General features: G+C 47.1%; 1 protein-coding gene across 2 annotated transcripts in view; it reads left to right on the plus strand.

Annotated features, from left to right (window-relative positions):
• ARAP1 (ArfGAP with RhoGAP domain, ankyrin repeat and PH domain 1) overlaps positions 1 to 23,476 on the plus strand; it is a 319,552-nt gene that overhangs the window by 66,977 nt on the left and 229,099 nt on the right. For both annotated transcript variants that reach the window (XM_030199983.1, XM_030199984.1), the window contains exon 2: positions 1,114 to 1,881. In XM_030199983.1, coding sequence (XP_030055843.1) covers positions 1,166 to 1,881 — 716 coding nt within the window. In that variant the 5' untranslated portion in view covers positions 1,114 to 1,165. The remainder of the gene's footprint in view (positions 1 to 1,113; positions 1,882 to 23,476) is intronic.

Below are 23,476 nucleotides of genomic sequence, written 5' to 3' on the forward strand. Positions count from 1 at the left end.
AAGTTATATATACATACTAACATAGTAGATGACGGCAGAAAAAGACCTGCACGGTCCATCCAGTCTGCCCAACAAGAAAAACTCATATGTGCTACTTTTTGTGTATACCTCACCTTGATTTGTATCTGCCATTGTCTGGGCACAGACCGTATAAGTCTGCCCAGCACTAGCCCCACCTCCCAACCACCAGCCCCGCCTCCCCCCGCCGGCTCTGCCACCCAATCTCGGCTAAGCTTCTGAGGATCCCTTCCTTCTGAACAGGATTCCTTTATGTTTATCCCATGCATGTTTGAATTCCGTTACCGTTTTCATCTCCACCACCTCCCGCGGGAGGGCATTCCAATTATCCACCACCCAGGCCCTGTGGCACCACATAGCTGGCTGAACTGCAAAACCAGACAGTTCTATCCTAAACACAGACCTTGCGGTGGGAGGGGGCCAGAGCCCGAGGTTGGGGGGCACATTTTGGTCTGCTGCCCCCTCTGTTGCCCCCCTGCCACCACACCCCCGCTGCCGCCTCACCGCTCTGCTGCTCCCCCCTGCCACTCACTACCACTGCAAATACCTTGGCTGGCGGGGGTCCCTAACCCCTGCCAGCTGAAGCCTTGTCCAGCGCCGGTCTCTGGTTCCACCACATTGCCCACCCTGCTTTCTCTTCCCCTCACGTCCTGCACACTCCTTTTAATGAAATTCAGTTTCACTAAAAGGTAAAAGGAGCATGCGGGACATGAGGGGAAGAGAGCAGGCGGCACCGGAGACTGGCACTGGACGAAGGCTTCAGCTGGTGGGGATTGAGAACCCCCGCCAACAAAACCAGGGGCCCAGAGGAAATTTTTTTTGGGGGGGGGCCCAGGCCCCTGTGACCACACATAGCTACGCCACTGATTCACAGCCTGAAATCCACATTTTTTCTGAAGCCTTGAGGACCAGGCCTGAGAAGCACTTCCATCCCACAGGGGAGATGAGGTGTCATGGTGTTTCTGGCCCCTCTTCAAATGCTGTAATTTGTTTTTGGTGTCCTCCATTTCAATTACAAGAATCAATAATTTGTGTTAAGCTTTAAAATGCAAGTTTCACGGTGTGATGAGAACTTTAATTTCCTTTTCTTTTTAGGTGCACAGCTGGCGAAATGAATTGAGGGACACAGTTCTCCAGGATTCACACGATGACAGAAGACACATCTCTCTCTGTTGCTGAGTGGCTCCGATCCCTTCATCTGGACCAGTACACAGATATCTTTGAAAAGAACAGCTTCTGCTGGTTATCGGATTGCTGGAGCATCAGCGATGAGGCGCTGATCAGGATTGGGGTCATCCTCCAGGGCCACCGCAAGCGTATCCTCTGCAGCCTCCAGAAGTCGCTGTGGGAGGACCCGCCTGCCATGGAAGAGGCTGGGCCAAGACCAGTTCCTATGAAACGGAACATTTTCCGAACATCCACAGATGCTCCACAGCCCAACCCACACCCCCCGAGGGAACCCAAGATCAGAGATGACGCAGTGGGCTCGAGCACGCTGAAACCTCTTGTAACTGGGACAGGCAGCCCTCCAAGACTTAACCAAACACCCCCTCCTATCCCCCCAAGGTCGGGATGTCGTCCTCCTATGAAATTCTTCTCAGGCTCATCACCATCCTCTTCAGAACTCTTCCCTTCCAACGTCAGCTCCTATCAGGAATCAGTTCTTGTGACTTCTAAATCAGCTGAAGGTGAGCCTGGTCCGAGGGAGGGGGATTTGGAAGGGAAAACGGAAACCACTTTGCCTCCTTTGCCGGTGAAATCTCACCACATTGAGAACAAACCCACAAAAGGTGATCCTCCTCCTCTGCCCCTCCGTCCACCGATGCTGCCGCCCAGAGTCCTACCTGCGAAGAGGCCTTTGAGGTAAGTCTCGCATGTCAGAATTGTTGTTATCAAAGACAAAACTCATTGTACCTCCCCCCACCACCTTTGGAAGGAAGCACTGCAGAGAGTTTAGTGTTTTTGGAAACAATTTCCTCTTTCAAAATGATTTTCCGTCTTGGAGAAACGTCATGAAAGATTACACTTTATAACATGTTGCACGCCAAAAATGTCTGATTGGGTTTGTCCAGGGCCCTGAACATTTACTGTAGCTCTGTATGAAGTTATTCTTGTTCCATGTTCTGAAAAGTTACGTCTCGGTGCCTTTATAGTTTGGACCAATTGGTCAGCTCATCAGGGATAAAAGAAAGAGAGAAACTGAGACCTACAGGAGTCCTGTAATACCCGTCCCTGCATAGGAGAATCATGTGACTATGGTCCTCCAGGATAAGCAGCAGGGGTGAATCATAACGAACAAGTTTCTGGAAGATGATTGACAGGAAGCCATTGATTAATTAAATGACGGTATGAAAATGGTAGAGAGAAATGAGACTGGTTTAAATGTAGATGATCTGGAGCATGTGGCTACCTAAAATGCTCATTTTTAAAGCACATTGACTTACAAAGTCACTTAGGTTACTATCCAGCTTATTTTCGAAAGAGATCGCCGGCCATCTTCCGACACAAATCGGGAGATGGCCGGCGATCTCCTGAAGTCGGCCAAATCGGTATAATCGAAAGCCGATTTTGGCCGGCTTCAACTGCTTTCCGTCGCAGGACTGGCCAAAGTTCAAGGGGGCGTGTTGGCAGTGTACCGAAGGCGGGATGGGGGCGTGGTTAAGAGATGGCCGGCTTCAGCCGATAATGGAAAAAAGAAAGCCGGCCCTGACGAGCATTTGGCCGACTTCACTTGGTCCCTTTTAGTTCACGACCAAGCCTCAAAAAGTTGCCCCAACTGAACAGATGACACTGGAGGGAATCAGGGATCACCTCCCCTTACTCCCCCAGTGGTCACCAACCCCTTCCCACCCCCCACCCCCAAAAAATTAAAACACATTTTTTTGCCAGCCTCTATGCCAGCCTCAAATGCCATACCCAGTTCCTTCACAGCAGTATGCAGGTCCCTGGAGCAGTTTTTAGTGGGTGCAGTGCACTTCAGGCAGGCAGACCCAGGCCCATCCTCCCCCACCTGTTACACTTGTGGTGGTAAATGGGAGCCCTCCAAACCCACCCCAGAACCCACTGTACCTACATGTAGGTGCCCCCCTTCATCCCTAAGGGCTATGGTAGTGATGTACAGTTGTGGACAGTGGGTTTTTGGCTAGGTTTGGGGGGCTCAGCACCCAAGGTAAGGGAGCTATGCACCTGGGAGCAATTTGTGAAGTTCTCTGCAGGGCCCCCTAGGGTGCCCGGTTGGTGTCCTGGCATGTGAGGGGGACCAGTGCACTACAAATGCTGGCTCCTCCCACGACCAAGTGCCTTGGATTTGGCCGGGTTTGAGATGGCCGCCATGAGTTTCCATTATTGGGGAAAACCAATGGCGGCCATCTCTAACGCCGGTGATCTCTAAGGCCGGCCCAAATGTTGAGATTTGGCCGGCCCCGACTGTATTATCGAAACGAAAGATGGCCGGCCATCTTTTTCGATAATACGGTCGGGGACGCCACTTTACGGGGCCGTCCCAGGCGATGGCCGCCCTTAGAGATGGCCGGCCCCATTCGATTATGCCCCTCTATGGGGCTCATTTTTGAAAGAGAAAAACATCTAAAAAGTGGCATAAAGCAGAGTTTGGAGGTTTTTCTCACAAAAACATCCAAATCAGTATTTTTGAAGCCTATTTTTCAGACGTTTTTCTCTGCTGTTCTTCTGCAGCGCGTCTAAATCTCAAGGGTGTGTGTCAGGGGCGTGTTAAGAGCGGGATTTGGGTGTTCCTAAGACTTGGACATTTTTCAGCCATAATGGAACAAAACCAAACTGTCCAGGACTAAAACCAAGATGTTTTGAACTAGGCTTGTTTTTATAATGAATAAGGCACAAAAGGGTGCACTAAATGACCAGATGACCACTGCAGGGAATCAGGGGTAACCATCTAATACCCCTCCCCCCCAAAAATGTTAAAAGAATATGACTTACCAGCCTCTATGACAGCCTCAGATGTTATAGCCAGGTCTATTAGAGCAGCAGGCCGGTCCCTGGGGTAGTGTAGTGGTGGGTGCAGTGCACTATGGAGTGGGGGACTCTTGTCCTTATCTCCCTCTACCTGTCACACTTGTGGTGGAAACTGTGACCCCCTCCCAAAGTCACCAAAACCCTACTGTACTCACATATAGGTGCCCCCTTCACCCATAAGGGCTACATTCCGTGTAGAGTCTGCTCAGATATACCTACAAACAGACAGTTACAATAATCAAAATATGGAGTCACCGTACGTTGGACAACCAACCTAAAATTACCAGGAGATAAAATATCATTTACACGCCTTATCATTTTCAACACGGAATAAACAACTCCAGTCCCTTTTCTACCTTGATCTTGCACTGTAAGTGCAGTCTAATATTATTCCCGGGGATTGGAGTTTCTGAACAAAAGAGATCTCAAATCCATCAACCACCAAAGATTTAGGAAAAGAAGAAATTGGATAACTAGACAAGAACATCACTTGGGTTTTATTCATATGCTTTATCATTTTTAAAGACAAGGCTAAAAGAAATCAGGATCCCTAAGCAAATTTATGCCTTGATAACGAATTCCTTGTGCTGTTCCGAAACAGCGCCAGAACAGCATGGGGAATCACCTCAAGATCACTTACTGCACAGCCAGTTCTTAAAAAAAAAAAATAAAAAAAAGACAGCCTTTTACCCTTCTATGGTAAAAGGGGACCTCAGTGAGCAGACTCCCTTTTGCCGCAGCGTAGTAAAAGGACCCCTCAGTGACGTAAATAGTAACATAGTAACATAGTAGATGACGGCAGAAAAAGACCTGCACGGTCCATCCAGTCTGCCCAACAAGACAAACATATGTGTAAACCTTACCTTGATTTGTACCTGCCTTATTCAGGGCACAGACCGTACAAGTCTGCGCAGCAGTACTTCCCGCCTCCCAACCACCAGTCCATTAGCAAACCAATGTCTTTACTCAAGTTCTTACGGCAGTGATTGCCGAATGGGACAGTGCAAAATCCCATTGTAACAACAACAACAGATGCAAAACGGCAGGCAAACTCTTTACGATGTCTCTCCTTGTTATTTATCTCTTACGAGAGAGCGTGCAGACACTCTCTTCCTACTTCCTTCATAGCCATGTCCCACATTGTATCCACTAGATATTAAGAGTTAACACTGATAGTCTCGGCAACTTCTCTCTCGCTGGAGGCTCCGGGTTCTTCAGATGATGCTGGTTAACCTGGGGTGCAAAGCTGTTCCCGGGGGACGGATGACTGCCAGAGGATCTCGTTAACTCTCCTTCCATAAACATTTTTACTGCTGGACCTGTACAGCTTAGTTGGAAGGTCCTGGTAGTCCAGATGGAATTACTTAGACACACTTTTCCTTTTCCTATTTTATACCTGTGGCCATGTGGCCTTCCCTCCCTGTGTCCCGCCCTCGCGGAAACCGGAAGTTACATCAGACAAGGGCGGGACACGGAGGTAAGGCCAGAAGAGATGCGATCTGCAATTGCCGCTTTGAATGAAGGGGGCCTGGAGCCGTGGAGGCAGGCAGGTGAGACCACGGACTGCAGCGATGGGGGGAGCAATGGGGGGCAGCAGCGGTGAGGGAGGGCGGAGGCGGGGCGGAGGGGGGGTGGAGGCGGGGCAGCTTTGCCCCAGGCCCGGCCTAGTCTCTCGGCGGCCCTGCTTAGTGCATAACTACATAAGTACATAAGTAATGCCATACTGGGAAAAGACCAAGGGTCCATCGAGCCCAGCATCCTGTCCACGACAGCAGCCAATCCAGGCCAAGGGCACCTGGCGAGCTTCCCAAACGTACAAACATTCTATACATGTTATTCCTGGATTTGTGGCTTTTTCCCAAGTCCATTTAGTAGCGGTTTATGGACTTGTCCTTTAGGAAACCATCTAACCCCTTTTTAAACTCTGCCAAGCTAACCGCCTTCACCACTTTCTCCGCAACGAATTCCAGAGTTTAATTACACATTGGGTGAAGAAAAATGTTCTCCGCTTTGTTTTAAATTTACTACACTGTAGTTTCATCGCATGCCCCCTAGTCCTAGTATTTTTGGAAAGCGTGAACAGACGCTTCACATCCACCTGTTCCATTCCACTCATTATTTTATATACCTCTATCACGTCTCCCCTCAGCCGTCTCTTCTCCAAGCTGAAAAGCCCTAGCCTCCTTAGTCTTTCTTCATAGGGAAGTCGTCCCATCCCCGCTATCATTTTCGTCGCCCTTCGCTGCACCTTTTCCAGTTCTACTATATCTTTCTTGAGATGCGGCGACCAGAATTGAACACAATACTCAAGGTGCATGTTAATGTTGAATAGTCCAGGCCCCTTAATAAGTTTACTTCTTCCCTCACATCTGAGGTCTGGCAGTGAAATCAGCAAGCTCCTGGTTCTTGTTGTCCAAAAACAGTGAAGGTTTAATGACATTGTCACAGTCACCATATACAGTACGCTCCTAGCCTCAGGGCCGGTCTTAGACAGGGGTGACACGGGCGGTCGCAGAGGGCCTCGCGCTCCTAGGGGCCCCGTATCTCTGACACGTCTGTCCTCCTGTCTCGGAACACCTCCCTGCTCCGTACCTTAATGTGCATCCACATTTGGCGATTTTCATATCCCGTAAGCTGCTGAGACCAGAGCCTCCTCACTGCTGTGTCCCTGCCCCCTTTTGATGTCACTTCCTGCTTATATAAGTACATAAGTATTGCCATAATGGGACAGACCAAAGGCCCATCAAGCCCAGCATCCTGTTTCCAACAGTGGCCAATCCAGGTCACAAATACCCAGTAAGATCCCAAAAAAGTACAAAACATTTTATGCTGCTTATCCCAGAAATAGTGGATTTTCCCCAAGTCCAATTTAATAATGGTCTATGGACTTTTCCTTTAGGAAGCCGTCCAAACCTTTTTTAAACTCTGCTAAGCTAACCGCCTTTACCACATTTTCTGGCAACGAATTCCAGAGTTGAATTACATGTTGAGTGAAGGAAACTTTTCTCTGATTCGTTTTAAATTTACTACATTGTAGCTTCATCGCATGCCCCCTAGTCCTAGTATTTTTGGAAAGCGTGAACAGACGCTTCACATCTACCCGTTCAACTCCACTCATTATTTTATAGACCTCTTTCATATCTCCCCTCAGCTGCCTTTTCTCCATGCTGAGGAGCTTTAGCCTTTCCTCATAGGGAAGTCGTCCCATCCCCTTTATCATTCTCGTCGCCCTTCTCTACACATTTTCTAATTCCACAAGGGCGGGATGCAGCAGCGAGGAGGCTCTGGGCTTGGCAGCTGACAGGATATGAAAATGGCTGCCACTGCCTGCCGTCTCTGTTGAAACATGGTGGATGCATATCAAGGTATGGGGTGAGGTGGGGTTGCGAGAGCTCTAAATCTCCTTTTAAGCTGATAAATTATGGTTTATGGTGGCGGATGCAGGCGGGGGTGGGGGGGGGCGCTGAACTGGTCTGCACAGGGCTCTGCAATTGCTAAGCCCAGCTCTGCCTAGCCTGTAAAGATTAGACTGTTTTGGTCTGGGTGACCAACTCTCTCTGTATTAAAACTATATGGGTTTATTCCACCAGGGCTTCAGGCTGCAGCAGCCCTGGATTAACCAGAAGAAAAGTAAGCATGTGCTTAGAGCCCCAAGGGAAGGGGGCACCACAGAGTTATTTCCCCTAGCCATCATGCCCTTAACTCTTTCACTGCTGTCTGCCAAACCCATTCTATCCAACAATTTTTTTTTTAGTGTTTTTCTAGGTAATAAATAGAAGAAATAAATCAAGACATAGAACAGAAAATAAGATGATTCCCTTTTTTTAATGGACTAGCTTAATACATTTTTTGATTAGCTTTCAAAGGTAGCCCTTCCTCTTCAGATCGGAAATAAGCAAATGTTGACAAATATCAAAGTGAAACACAAAGGCACAAAATCATTCCAATGACAGTTTCACAGGAAGGGGGTGGGGTGCGTTAGATGAGAAACAGGGAGAGCAGAGCTGGATGGGTGAGAGACAGGGAGAGATGGATGGCGGGTAAGAGAGAGACAAAGTAGTAGAATTTTATGGTTTATAGTGGGATAGAAAGCCCAGATCCCTGGTTTTCTAATCATTATAAATATATATGATGCTTTGTTTCATTCAGCCCAGTTCAGTCTCTCAGCGGCCTCGGCCCCCACTTCTGATGTTGCAGCTTGTCCCTGCAGTGTGCTGCTACCTGGAGCTCATCCAGTGGCTGGCTCTCTGACCTTTCTACCCTGTCCTCCTCCTCCTCCCTTCCCCTCCCCTCCCGGTATCTCCTGGCTATTGCATGAATAGAGGGGTCCAAGCCAACAGAAATTTGTGATCCGGTTTACTTCTGCTGCTGTTTCAAATGCAGATGGCAGGAATATCCCACTGAGAAGCAGGGAAGCCAGGACTTAACTCCCGCCTTCTCCCACAAACGCTCCTTGTGTACTTGGGTGAGTTACCAAACCTCCATTGCCTCAGGTACAAAGGTAGGACTTTGAGATTGGGAAATCCCTCCCGTACCTGAATGTAACCCTTCTTATGTTCAGGTTTGGTCAGCCCACTAGTAAATCTAGAAGAGGAGTGGAGGAGTGGCTTAGTGGTTAGAGCAGGGGTCTCGCAATCCAGAGGTGGCCAGTTCAAGTCCCACTGCTGCTCCTTGTGATCTTGGGCAAGTCACTTAAACCTCCATTGCCTCAGGTACAAACTTAGATTGTGATCCCTCCTGGGACACAGAAATATCCAGATTACCTGAATGTAACTCACCTTGAGCTACTACTGAAAAAGGTGTGAGCAAAATCTAAATAAATAGAAACCAGCACAGCTTTGTAAAAGGCCTCCCAAGTTTGTATCTGATATCCTCATGATCAAAAGCCCCGCGCACACAGCACGGGGCTTTACCGCACAGATGATCAGAGATAATGCATGCAAATTAAGCAGCGCAATTATCTCTGATCATGGTCCTCCCGCACTTGTTTGACAGGTCTGGCTGTCAAAACCCCAAACCTGTCAACAGGAGCTGGAGGTCCATGGGACCACCAGGCCCTGACTATCCCTGCCCCTGCCTGCCCCCTGATGCCCCCCCCCCCCCAGGTTCAGGGAGGATGCGCTGGGCACCACCATTTTTCAGTGTCGAAGGAAGAGGAGGGAGGCAGGCAGGCTGCGTCCCTCTTCCAACTAAGGTAGGGGGGCTGGGAGGAGGTTCGGGGTTTTTTTTACCAGGGATTTGGCGGCAGACAACTCTGGGAGTTGGGGTGGGCTGGAGGTCCACCCATCCCTGTCGCTCGCATTGGGGAGGGAGTTGACCGGTGGCCACTGGATCACCAGGGAGTATTTTTCTGGGGTGGGGGGACCTCCAGTCCCCTGTCATTGGAGGGGGGGGGGTGCTTTGCATCATTGGGGGGAATGGGGACCTGCCAGCATCCAAATGCATGCTGGACAGGGCTCATCATTCCTCCCCAATGATCTGCAAACCCTAACGCCAGCTCGGAGCTGGCGTAGGGTTTGTCGCGGCCAGCGACCCAATCTTTGGCGCGCTGATGTTCGTACCTCCCTGTATATGATTGTTTGTTAGAGATTCAATCCACTCCACTTCCCTCCTCCGAGTTCCGTTCTGTCTGATTGGTTGTTCGTTCCTGTGATGTCGCGTTTGTTTTCTTGGCAACTATGCAGCGTTCCGTTTCCTCGACGTGAGGGCGGGGACAGTGAGAGCCAATGAAACGCTGAATGACAGACTTACGAACCCTACACTGCCACAGTGCCACGGAGTCAGCTTCAGAATGTTGGAGGTGCTTTTTATTATATAGGATTAGTTTTATTGTATGGTGTGAGTTATTTTAATGTAATTTTGTACTCTGCTTAGTTGGTTTAAATACATAATAAAAGAATGAGCATTAGTAGCTGTTCAGCTATTCATTTGTTCAGACGCGCCATCTAGTGCCCAGTCACTGTCACTGCAGTACACTGTCCAAGTTCTGGGCTGAGTAAGCAAAGTTTCCAAGTCACCCAATACCTGGAGGGAGACTTTTTGGCCTGTCCTGGTTTTTCAGGTGCATCTTTAAACAGTGTGAGAATTGTCGTCCCTGATTCCACCCATTGCAATCAGAGCTGCATCAAAGGAGGTTATCAGAAATCCAGGACTGGCATGAAATCTCCGTCTTGGAACTGGGTAACTTGGCAACTCTGGTGCAGTGTAAGGACCTCTTAACCTGCAGGATGTGACCTGGGTTATGAGGAAACAGATTAAGGCAGTGGTTCCCAAATCTGGGCCTGGAGGCACCCCAGCCAGTCAGGTTTTCAGGATACCCACAATGAATATTCATGAGAGAGATTTGCATTCATTGCCTCCACTACGTATAACTTATAGGCAACACAGTCTTCACTCTCCAACATTCAGCGGCAGCGGCGTACTGAGGGTGGGGTGGTGGGGGCGGTCCACCCCGGATGCACGCTGCAGGAGGGGTGACCGATTCCCTGCTCCCTCTGCCCCGGAACAGGAAGTAACTACTACGACTACTACAAATCATTTCTATAGCGCTACCAGTCGTACGCAGTGCTTCACAATTGAACATGAAGAAAAGACAGTCCCTGCTCAAAAGAGCTTACAATCTAAATCAGGACAGACAGACAGGACCAATAAGGGTAGGACAGACAGAAGGACACATAGGGAAAGGGGACTATTGAAGAGAGGAAGACAAGATAAAGGTTACGAGCAGGTGACAAGTTAGGAGTCAAAAGCAGCATCAAACAGGTAGGCCTTTAGCCTGGATTTGAAGGCGGCCAGGGATGGAGCTTGATGTAATGACGTAATGGCTCAGGAAGTCTATTCCAGGCATAAGGTGCATAAGGTGCAGAGGGAGCAGGGAACCGGCGGAACCGACAGCCGCACAGCTGCTCCTAGCCCAGCAGGTAAGAATGCACCCGGGGAGGGGGGGGGGGGCTTGTTGGCGATGCGCTGGGGGGGGGGGGATGATCCGCCCTGGGTGGCAGCCGACGAAGGAACACCACTGTTCACTGGTACCTGCGCCATATATCTTGTGTAACTGTCAGGAGTCTGGTACGATTCTACAATATTTTGTAACTATTCTCTAATAAATTATAAATTAGGGACCCCGTATAAACCTTCTCCCAGTCCTTTGCTATCCCAGATTCCGTTTCCAAATGTTTATTATATTCGGGCTTGTTATCAAAGTTAATGCAAAGTACCGTATAGGTATGAGAGATCCCTCTTTTGAATATCCCCATACATAAAGCATCCCGCAACTGGGATCTTCTCTTTGTGTAAATGAGGTAAAGCAGGGGGTTCTCAACCCGACGTTAGACAGGTTTTCAGGATATCCACAAGGAATGCGCACGACATAAATTTACATGCACTACCTCTACTGTATGATGGAAACCAAACGAAGCAGATACGTATGTGGAAAACAATATTTAATAAATATAGATCAATAAAAAATTAGCAAGCCCGACACAGGCCGTGTTTCGCCCAACTGGGCTGCATCAGGGGCTAATAAATATCTGTATGATCATATAATCTCCACTTGAATATCTATTTACTGCACACCTTGACAGACGGCACTTCACAAAAAAGAATCTTCCAAAAGCCGTGAATCGACATATGCCACCATAAAAATCTGAATATTTATTAGCCCCTGATGCAGGCCAGTTGGGCGAAACACGGCCTGTGTCGGGCTTGCTAATTTTTTATTGATCTATATTTATTTATTTTTTATTTTATTTTATTATTTATTGATTTTAATTATAATACAAACAAATCAAGTTTGTAAGGCAATACAGAGAGATGTTGAAGAAAAAAAAAGAAAATATTCCATTTAAACATACTTGTCAAACTTATTTATCTTATCTCTCTTCCTTAGACCACCATAAGATAAGGGGGGAGAGACCAAACAAATTTAAGGAGAATTATTACTCTAAAACAGAAGGAAAAAAAATCTTAGCACAAATTGGCATAGTCCTGATTTTACTTTCTCTTAATTCTTACTTACTGATATCAATCGTTCTTCCTATTTAGCTAGATGGATTTTTAGCGTCCAGAAAAATCTTTAACTGAGATGGCTCAAAAAAGACGTATTTAATGCCAGACATACGAATTATACATTTGCATGGATATGCCAAGGTAAATATTGCACCCAGCGCTTTCACTTCATCTCTTAATGCAAGAAATTGCTTTCGCCTCTGCTGCGTTATCTTAGTAACATCGGGGTAGACCCATATTTTCTGCCCACAAAACAGGGCTGACGAATGTTTAAAGTACATTTTCATAATCATATTCAAGTCCTGTTCAAAAACCATGGATATTATAAGGCTCCCTCTTGAAGTTATTTCTATCATTGAGTCTTCCAGTAGTGCTGTTAAGTTTTGAATATCTGTTGCAGGGGGTTGAGGTGCTTCTCCTTGCTTTTGCACTTTAGGTAAGTAATAAATCTTATTACAAGGTGGAATATCCGCTGGAGAAAACTTCAAAATCTCCTGCAAATATTTTTTTTAAAAGTCACGGGGAGTCAAAGCTGGTGAGATGGGAAAATTCAACATTCTAAGCGTGAGGGGTCGGTTGTAAGTTTCTATCTGCTTTATTTTACGAGTAGTGAAAACTTTATCCTTCACAAGAGAATCAACAGTTGACTTAACCATTTTTATTTCTTCTCTTACTGTGGCAAATTGAGTAGCGGATTCTCTTTTAACTTCCTCATGGGATTCTGACATTAAAGTCAACTTACTTGCAATTGTGGAAACTTCTCTTGTAGATTTAGCCACCTCGATAGTCAGTCTCTGAAGCGCCATCCAAATAGCTTCCATTGTCACCTCCTGGGGCATTTCCAGCTCCAGTGTATTCTCAACCGCTGTTCCAGGGGAGAAAACGCCAGATAGGGACAAGTCATCGACCACATCGGTTCCCGCTTGATCCCCTAGTTCCGCTCTGGCTCCTGCGAGACAAGGAGGCGGATTCAGCGTCGGCGGCGATAGGGTAACATCTAGGCCCCTGGCCAACGTCGCTCCTTCGTTGTCGGTCAAAGTGGGGATCGCCAAACCGGTATCGAGCGGTAAGCTTCTCACGAAGCGGTCTAACGTCTGCTGGTTAGGGGACAATTTAGTGCAATTGGCGGTTGCACTTTTGTCATCCCCTTTCTTTTAGTATGGGGCATAGTAGGAATCGAGGAAAAAGTATTGAGAGTTACCTGCAAACAATTAGAGAGCTTCCGTGAGGACAGCTAGGACGCCATCTTGCTCCTTCCCCCAGACCCTATATTTATTAAATATTGTTTTCCACATACGTATCCGCTTCGTTTGGTTTCCATCTTGGAGTTTGCAGATCGATTGCCCTGCTGTTTTCTTGGACTACCTCTACTGTGTGCAATATTAATTGTGGCTGGTCCTGAAAAGCTGACTGTCCCGAGAACTAGGTTGAGAACCTCTAGGGTAAAGCAAAACTTCTGATAGGCCAGTCTGGTAATATGGAAAGACGTCTGTGTCCCCTGCAGGGTAGCAAAATCCAAAATACTCTCTTCCTCTATAACATAGTAACATAGTAGATGACGGCAGAAAAAGACCTGCATGGTCCATCCAGTCTGCCCAAGATAAATATATGTGTAAACCTTACCTTGATTTGTACCTGCCTTGTTCAGGGCACAGACCGTACAAGTCTGCCCAGCAGTATTTCCCGCCTCACAACCACCAGTCCCGCCTCCCATCACCGGCTCTGGCACAGACCGTATAAGTCTGCCCTCCCCTATCCTAGCCTCCCAACCACCAACCCCTCTTCCCCCCACCTGCTCCGCCACCCAATTTCAGCTAAGCTTCTGAGGATCCATTCCTGCTGCACAGGATTCCTTTATGCATATCCCACGCATGTTTGAATTCCGTTACCGTTTTCATCTCCACCACCTCCCGCGGGAGGGCATTCCAAGCATCCATTACCCTCTCCGTGAAAAAATACTTCCTGACATCTTTTTTGAGTCTGCCCCCCTTCAATCTCATTTCATGTCCTCTCGTTCTACCGCTTTCCCATCTCCGGAAAAGATTTTTTTGTGGATTAATACCTTTCAAGTATTTGAACGTCTGTATCATATCACCCCTGTTCCTCCTTTCCTCCAGGGTATACATGTTCAGGTCAGCAAGTCTTTGGTCATACGTCTTGGAACGCAAATCCCATACCATTCTCGTAGCTTTTCTTTGCACCGCTTCCATTTTTTTAACATCCTTCGCAAGGTACGGCCTCCAAAACTGAACACAATACTCCAGGTGGGGCCTCACCAACGACTTGTACAGGGGCATCAACACTTCCTTTCTTCTGCCGATCACACCTCTCTCTATACAGCCTAGCAACCTTCTCGCTACGGCCACCGCCTTGTCACACTGTTTCGTCGCCTTCAGATCCTCGGATACTATCACCCCAAGATCCCTCTCCCCCTCAGTACCTATCAGACTCTCCTCGCCTAACACATACGTCTCTCGTGGGTTTCTACTCCCTAAATGCATCACTTTGCATTTCTTCGCATTGAACTTTAATTGCCAAACCTCAGACCATTCTTCTAGCTTCCTCAGATCCCTTTTCATGCTTTCCACTCCCTCCCGGGTGTCCACTCTGTTGCAAATCTTAGTATCATCTGCAAATAGGCAAACTTTACCTTCTAACCCTTCGGCAATGTCACTCACAAATATATTGAACAGAATCGGCCCCAGCACCGATCCCTGAGGCACTCCGCTACTCACGTTTCCCTCCTCCGAGCGAACTCCATTTACCACCACCCTCTGTCGTCTGTCCGTCAACCAGTTCCTAATCCAGTTCACCACTTCGGGACCTATCTTCAGCCCATCTAGTTTATTTAAGAGCCTCCTGTGAGGAACCGTGTCAAAAGCTTTGCTAAAATCTAAGTAGATTACGTCTATAGCACGTCGATGATTCAATTCTCCAGTTACCCAATCAAAGAATTCAATGAGATTTGTTTGGCACGATTTCCCTCTGGTAAAACCATGTTGTCTCAGATCTTGCAGCTTGTTGGCTTCTAGGAAATTCACTATCCTTTCCTTCAGCATGGCTTCCATTACTTTTCCAATAACCGAAGTGAGGCTTACCGGCCTGTAGTTTCCAGCTTCTTTCCTATCACCACTTTTGTGTAGAGGTACCACCTCCGCCGTTCTCCAGTCCCTCGGAACCTCTCCAGTCTCCAAGGATTTATTAAACAAATCTTTAAGAGGACCCGCCAGGACCTCTCTGAGCTCCCTCAATATTCTGGGGTGGATCCCGTCCGGTCCCATGGCTTTGTCCACCTTTAGCTTTCCAAGTTGTTGATACACACTCTCTTCCGTGAACGGTGCTATATCCATTCCATTCTCAGGTGTACTTTTGCCAGTCCCTCGCGGTCCTTCTCCAGGATTTTCTTCAGTGAAAACCGAACAAAAGTATCTATTTAGTAAATTGGCTTTTTCTTCATCATTATCTACATAGCGGTTCGCTGTATCTTTTAGTCTCACAATTCCCTTTTTAGTCCTTCTTCTTTCACTAATATACCTGAAAAAATTTTTGTCGCCCCTCCTTACATTTCTAGCCATTTGTTCTTCCGCTTGCGCCTTCGCCAGACGTACCTCTCTCTTGGTTTCTTTCAGTTTCATCCGGTATTCCTCCCCGTGTTCCTCTTCTTGAGATTTTCTATATTTCTGGAATGCCAACTCTTTAGCCTTTTCTCAGCCACTTGCTTGGAGAACCATATCGGTTTCCTTTTCCTCTTGCTTTTATTTACTCTCTGTGGGAAAGTGCGGGGTATAAATGTACTAAATAAATAAATAAATTCAAAAGATACTTGTAATTACTGCAGTTGGAAATTGATCTTCTCGGCCCCTCCCCCCATCACTCTGTAATTCCTGAAACTTCGCCTTTAAAAGGACTCCCTTTTATGTTCCCTCTCAACCCGTAAAAGTTTGTGATGCAGTATCTTGATCGTTTTGAATTTCTTTTTTTTTCTTGTAAGCTGCAAATGCTGTCCGTTTTCCTCTCAGGTCTGCCTTCAGGTAGGGTTACCGTATTTGTCGAAACCGAAAAAAAAAAATGGTTGCAATCAGGTTTACATAGGGAAGGGCTGAGTACTCTGAAGAGAGCACAGAGTACTTAGAATTTTATGGAGTAATATATCAATAGAAATCAAACAAAATAAAACATGGAAAAGAAAATAAGATGATACCTTTTTTATTGGACATAACTTAATACATTTCTTGATTAGCTTTCGAAGGTTGCCCTTCTTCGTCAGATCGGAAATAAGCAAATGTGCTAGCTGACAGTGTATATAAGTGAAAACATTCAAGCATTACTATGACAGTCTGACAGGGTGGGAGGATGGGGGTGGGTCGGAGGTATGCATGGGGACATCAAAGCATATCATTGATATTCTAACAGGATGGGTGTGGATAGGTGAGGGGTGGGGTGATCAACAGAGAAATACAGCTTTATGGTTTATAATGGGCTAGGAACCCCAGATCCTTGCTAAGTCCTTTCTGTTGGGTGTTAAAATATTCAATCATTCTGACTTCAAAGGTCTTACGTTCTTGTATGGTTTTAAAGTTACCTTTCAGGATTCTCACTGTGAAATCATACTATATTATACATACTAAATTATGGAGTAATATAGTATGAGGGGATTGGGGTGGGATTGTTGGGGGTTTGGTTCTGTAGCTGGGGAATATTAGACAGTTCACGATTTTCCTGGCAGAGCCAGTGGTTGGGAGGCGGGGCTGGTGGTTGGGAGGCGGGGATAGTGCTGGGCAGACTTATACGGTCTGTGCCAGAGCCAGTGGTGGGAGGCGGGGCTGGTGGTTGGAAGGTGGGGATAGTGCTGGGCAGACTTATACGGTCTGTGCCTTGAAGAACACAGGTACAAATCAATGTAGGGTATACACAAAACTTAGCACATATGAGTTATCTTGTTGGGCAGACTAGATGGACCGTGCAGGTCTTTTTCTGCCGTCATCTACTATGTCACTATGTAATAGGTGGGTCTCCTGGATGAACCACACCTCCATTTTCACATCCACTGGCTCTTTGAAAGACCATTGCCTCTTTCGTGGTGAGTTTAACCCTCTAATTGTAGATCAGTCATTGTGGTTGACACTCAGGCCCATGTCTCAGTGTTCTCAGAACCCACATAATCCCCCACCCCTTAAGCACCTTACTTCTCCCATTTTTCACCCTGAATACTGCCTTTACTAACCCTGGACCTGTCTCCCTCCCAAATCTTCCACCCTCACAACCACCCTCTCCCCTGGGCCAGTTTGCCCATTGGCTTTGCAAGAAGTGATTTCCAGGCCCCGGGAACCTCCACTTTCTTCCGTGACCCTATAAAACACCCCCTACACAAGTCCACAAGCTTTTCAAAACACACGTACAACCCTTGAACAGTAAACCCCAACCGAAACTTCCCACTCCCAAGCTCATCTATGAGTCGTTGACATGTTGAAGTTGGAGCTGGCATGCACAGGAGCGAGTGGGGTTGTTACTGTCCATCTTACCGTAGACCACTAGGGAAACCTTAAGTTAGGCCCAGGAGAGTCTATATAGGGGTGGGTGGTATTTTGGGAGGGGGGTCTTTGGGAGGGAGGGGAGTATGTTCTGGAGGGAGATTGGGTGGGGTATACTCGGGGGGGGGGGATTCTGGAGAGGGGATAATCGGGAACCCCCCTCCCACAATACTCAACCCATGTACCTGGTTAGCTAACTGGGTAGAGGGCTGAATATCTCCGCTATGTGGTTAACTTCCATGGGGCTCAATTCAGTTCAGGGTGGTCAGCTTAAAATAAAATATGGACTGCCATGGGCTGAATATTAATCCGGTAGATATAAAATTCCGTAATGTACTTGAATACGTGTGGAACGTTCATGCTAACTTTTACACCAGCCTTCCAGCTGTATATTTACATACATTTTCACACCTACACTAGTATTTTATAAAGTTGTGTAGGTGTGAACCTGACTTCATCAAACACACATAAAATAAGTGCATGAAAATGCAGGTTAACCAGTGCGACTTCATAAAATTATCCTCTGAGAGCATAGGCGCCGGGTATAAGAGGCTTGGAGAGGCTAAGCCTCCCCCCTGCTGCAGCAGAATGGATCAGCTGTGGAGTCCAGCTGCTCTGAGGGGATTAAATTGTTGATTTACCTCCATCCTCACAGCAGGAGCTGCAGTGAAAGCCCTCTAGCAGTTGTAGAAATTGGTTTATGGTTTGTTTACCTTACTGTTGGGAGAGCAGGAGGGGGGGGGGGTTGGCTGGAGGTGTCCTGGGTTGCCAGGGAGATATTTAAGGAGGATGACTTCCTGACCTGCACTGAGGACAGATAGCAGCAGAATCTGATACTGGGCCAGCATGATCAGAAAAAGTCACCAGACAACAAAGGTAGAAAAGATAATTTTATTTTCATTATAGTGTTTGGAATATGTCCACTTTGAGAATCAGGTGCTCAACATTAAAAGTTTATATTTATTTACTTATTTATGGCATTTTATCCCACATTAAACATGAATTAGGGTGTTTTGTGGCTCTACATGAGAATTGTGATATTATGATCCCTTGTTTCATATTGTTGACGGTCTGCATTTTCCCTATGGGTGGTATATTGGTGTATTAGGTTCTGCCCAGTGTAATATTTATGGTTCTGAGTGTGTTTTTGCACAAAGTTGTGCATAGTGTTTTGCAGTTGAGCGATTGTGCTTAGAATATGCTTTGAGCAACCACTTTAATCTTTGACATATGATACATATCTAATATCTAAATTTAATAAAAGGTATTAATTGTGACTTTTATTTTTATTTATTTATTTTTTTCTGTGTGTTATCAGACAATTATGGATTTAAGCTCCACCCCTGGCCCCACCCCTAACCCTGCCCCCTTTAGCCTCCTCAAACAGTTGGGCCACCGACCGCCTATGTCTGAGAGTTAATTTCACAAGGAGTTTTAGGCAACAAAAATATGCAAAAATGATGCATTTTAATAATACAGTGTACCCCCCCCTCCCATAAAGCGATGGTTGGGGTCCATAAAATATGATCATGTAGTAGGGGCCATATTCTTGGAGATTGTTGTGGGATTGTAGCTTTTCTGTTCGAAGGTACTATATTAAATTAACTCTCTATTGAGCTTTTCTTTGACCTACTGTCCTGTAACCACTCATTTCTTTGTGGGGCAATCTGAAATCAAAATTTTGACTTCCCCAAACATCTCTCTGTTCACCCACCAAATGTTTAGGAAAACTCTTGGTTGAGTAACATAGGGCCCGATACTCAAACAAAGTTGAGCTGCTAAATTTAGGCTCCTAAGGGACCGACACTGAAAACTAACAGCAGCGGTGGAAGGGATTAGCGTCAGATTTGCGTGCACGTTATATAGCACTGAAGGCTCAAAGGGCTGGAGATCCGGTGCTAACATGTGCGCTAAAGATGGCTGCAGATTACATTGTAATGCATTTCAGTGGGTGTTAATGAGGTCAGTAACTAATCCTTCCTAATGTTAGGTATTATTAGGAAAGGAATGGAAAACGAAAATGAGGACGTTATAATGCCTTTGTATCGCTCCATGGTGGGACCACACCTCTAATATTGTGTTCAATTCTGGTTGCCGCATCTCAAAAAAGATATAGTGGAATTAGAAAAGGTGCAGAAAAGGGTGACGAAAATGACAAAGGGGATGGGACGCATAGGAGCCAACTTTACAAAATTATTGGGGGTGCTAAGCCCAATGGAAATGACCCCTCCCTGGACACATACAAGGAATTTTCTCAATATTGTGGGTGCTCAAGCACCCACAGCACCCACAGAGTCGGCTCCAATGATGGGACGACTTCCCTATGAGGAAAGGCTAAAGCGGCTAGGGCTCTTCAGCTTGGATAAAAGGCGGCTGAGGGGGAGATATGATAGAGATCCATAAAATAATGAGTGGAGTTGAACGGGTCGATGTGAAGCGTGTGTTTACTCTTTCCAAAAATACTAGGACTAGGGGGCATGCGATGAAGCTACAATGTAGTAAATTTAAAACGAATCGGAGAAAGGTTTTCTTCACTCAACGTGTAATTAAACTCTGGAATTCGTTGCCAGAGAATGTAGTAAAAGCAGTTAGCTTTTGGATTGGATAACTTCCTAAAAGAAAAGTCCATAAGCCATTATTAAAATGACTTGGGAAAATCCAAGCAGCATAAAATGTATTGTACTGTTTTGGGATCTTGCCAGGTACTTGGGACCTGGATTGGCCACTGTTAGAAACAGGATGCTGGGTCTGTCCCAGTATGGCAATACTTATGTACTTATGCTCAGACAGCAGCACTGAAAATGATGGTCTGTAACGCTGAAAGCTTACTTCCAGCTCAGAGGCAGAATAGAGAGGGCTTTGTGGGGACAATTTGTTGTGAAATTCTCACGTTAAAGTGCTGGCTTTGTCTCTTTTGGAAGCAGAAGGAAGCTGGTGCAGCTTCTAAATGCTAATGGTGAGAAACAAACAGTGTCTGACTCCAGCAAAACCGAAAGTGAAAGGTCACATTGGCGCCTGTTTTACTGTACTTAAATATGAGCCTTTCAAACATGTAAGTGCAAACTGTTTTTGAAAGGCTCATATTTAAAGGTGCAGAAGAGCAGCGATGATGTATGCCCGCACTTCTGAGTTTGTCTCAGCCTGCGCACAAGAGCCGCACTTACCACGAAACCTTCGTGGGCATGTGTGGGGCACATTCTTTCCCCAGCTTTCTGTTTAATAGTGTGCAATAACGCAAATTCAACGCGCATATCATTTGCATATTGATTCCTTCCAGCATCCATCCCCAAGCTATTTTGTGGCGGGGATGCTGTGCTGTGGGCGTCTGCTTTGTGGACTTTAGCGCCCGGTTTTCAGCATTGGAGCCTCAATTTGTGCCCTATTATCAGCCGAACATGTATCTATAATTTAGGAGCTTAAAAGTAATGCTTATAAAACTTAGGTCAACCATTCATTTGCCTAATTTACGAATCTGTGCTAATCTCAACTTTTTTCCCCTGTCCTAAATCCACTCCTGTTGCCACCCACTTCTTATGCTCATAAATTCATGAATTCAGTGAAATTCTGAATACAAATTTAAACCCTCAACTCTACAAAATTTTCATACAGGTCAATTTAGGAGCATAGGGCCCAATATTCCAAGGGTATCTGGGTTTAAAAAAGGTTTGGGCAAATTCCTGGAGGAAAAGTCCATAGTCTGCTATTAAGACAGACATGGGAAGCAACTGCTTGCCCTGGGCTTTGTAGTATGGAATGTTGCTACACTGAGATTCTGAATCGAATCTTGTCACTCTTTAGGATTCCAGAATCTTGCTATTCTTTGGGGTTCTACATGGAACGTTGCCACAATTTAGGTTTCTTTTAGGTACTTGTGATCTGGCTTGGCCACAGTTTGGAAAACAGAATACTGGGCTTGAAGGACCATTGGTCTAACCCAGTATGGCTACTCTTATGTTCTTATGTAAACCAGTGCTTCCCAAATCCGGTCCTGGAGTACCTCTTGCCAGTCAGGTTTTCAGGATATCCATAATGAATATGCATGAACTTGATCTGCATACACTGCCTCCATTATATAACAATCTCTTTCATGCACATTCTTTGTGGATATCCTGAAAACCTGACTGGCAAGGGCTACTCCAGGACCGGACTTGGGAAACACCGATTTAAGCGGGCAGGAGACGCTCTTGGCCGCTTAAATAATGTTCACTTGGCCGGCTGCTGATATTCAGCGGCAATTAACCAGGCAGTACCACTGAATATTGGCACTAACCGGCCAACTCGAATCTGGGCAGGAGTGAAGTGTTTTGGGGCGCATTTGGGGAGGAGCTGGAAGTTACGCAGAAGCCTGCAATAGTCAATGCTGATGCATAGCTAACCGAGCATGTAGGACTCTATACATAACAATCCTAACTTTGCCCGGTTAGCCTTGTGGGTGCCGACGGTGAATATCAGGTCAGGACCAGCATAACTACTGGATAGTGGCCAGAAGTAGATCCCTTCTCCCAGCCCCCAGCAGTTTGATATCTCCCTCTCCTCAACCAGGGGCGTAGCCAGATCTTGATGGGAGGGGAGGGCCAGAGCCCAACGTGGGGGAGGGCACATTTTGGCTCGCCACCAGGGGTGTAGGTACGTGGGGCCACGGGGGCCTGGGCCCCCGTAGATTTGGCCCTGCACCCCCCTGCCGATGATCCTCTCGACCCCCCCTTCCACCACCAACCCGCCGTCGCCTACCTTTGCTGGCAGGGGACCCCAACCCCCGCCAGCCAGACGTCAGAAACAGAACGAAGGAAGAAGAGGACCTCGGCTGGCGGGGGTTGGGGTCCCCCGCCAGCAAAGGTAGGTGACGGCGGGGGATGGTTGGCGGACAGGAGGGTGGGTCGAGAGGGTCGTTGGCAGGGGGGGGGTCAAAGTTGTTGTTGGTGGTGGTGGCGGCGGGGGGGGGGGGGGGTCGGCAATGGCGTGGATGTCGGTGGCATTGGGGGGGGCTAAAATGTGCCCCTTACCTCGGGCTCTGGACCCCCTCCCGCCGAAGTCTGGCTACGCCCCTGCCCGCCTCCCTGTTGCTGCCCTCCGCCTCCCCCTGCTGCCGCTACACGATGGTAACTTGGCTGGCGAGGGCCCACAGCCCTCGCCAACTGAAGCGTTTGCCCTGCGCTGGTCTCACATTGTCTGCCCTGCTCTGTTCTGAGTCGCGCCATGCACGCTCATTTTAATTCGAGTGCTTTGCATGCTCAGTGTCACTAAAATGAGCGTGCAGATTGTGACTGAGAAGAGCAGGGTAGGCAATGCGGCGAGACCAGCGTGGGACAAACGCTTCGGTTGGCGGGGATTGGGGACCCCCACCAGCCAAATCGGGGGGCCCCAGAGCCAATTTGGAGGGGTCCAGGCCCCCTTGGCCCCCTGTAGCTACACCACTGTCTTCAACACAGTCCGATCCCCCACCTGGCCCCCTATCAACAGTCTGAGCCATCCATCTCTCTTGAAGAAAGGGGCAAAGTGGTCCGATAGCTTGTTTCCTTTTCCAGAGTCACATGGGAAAGTCAGTTTTATTCACGTCACATGCTGTAAAAATGCTCAGCTTGTTTTAAATTTGGCATCTTACCCTGAAGTGCACAGAAAAGGGAAGGAGCTTTGCTTTAATTCCTTATTCTGCGGTCTGGCATCTGTACACCTTCAAATCCTCCAGCAGCATCTGCATTCCTGTCTCGCTGCTGATCTTGTCACCGCTCCTCTCTCATGGGACAGTGACTTCTTTGTCTTGCAGTCTACAGAGCTCCTTTACGTGCAGCAGGCTGTCTTTGGTTTGATCATTTACCGGGCTCTGTTTTTTTTTTTTTTTTGGGGGGGGGGTCCATCTCCAGAATACGCTTCTGTTTCAAAGGAGCTTTGCCTTGAAACCCTCTGGGATGCTTTTGCACAGTGGCGTCTTT

The sequence above is a fragment of the Microcaecilia unicolor genome, chromosome 4 (assembly GCF_901765095.1).
Source record: "Microcaecilia unicolor chromosome 4, aMicUni1.1, whole genome shotgun sequence".
Taxonomy (NCBI): domain Eukaryota; kingdom Metazoa; phylum Chordata; class Amphibia; order Gymnophiona; family Siphonopidae; genus Microcaecilia; species Microcaecilia unicolor.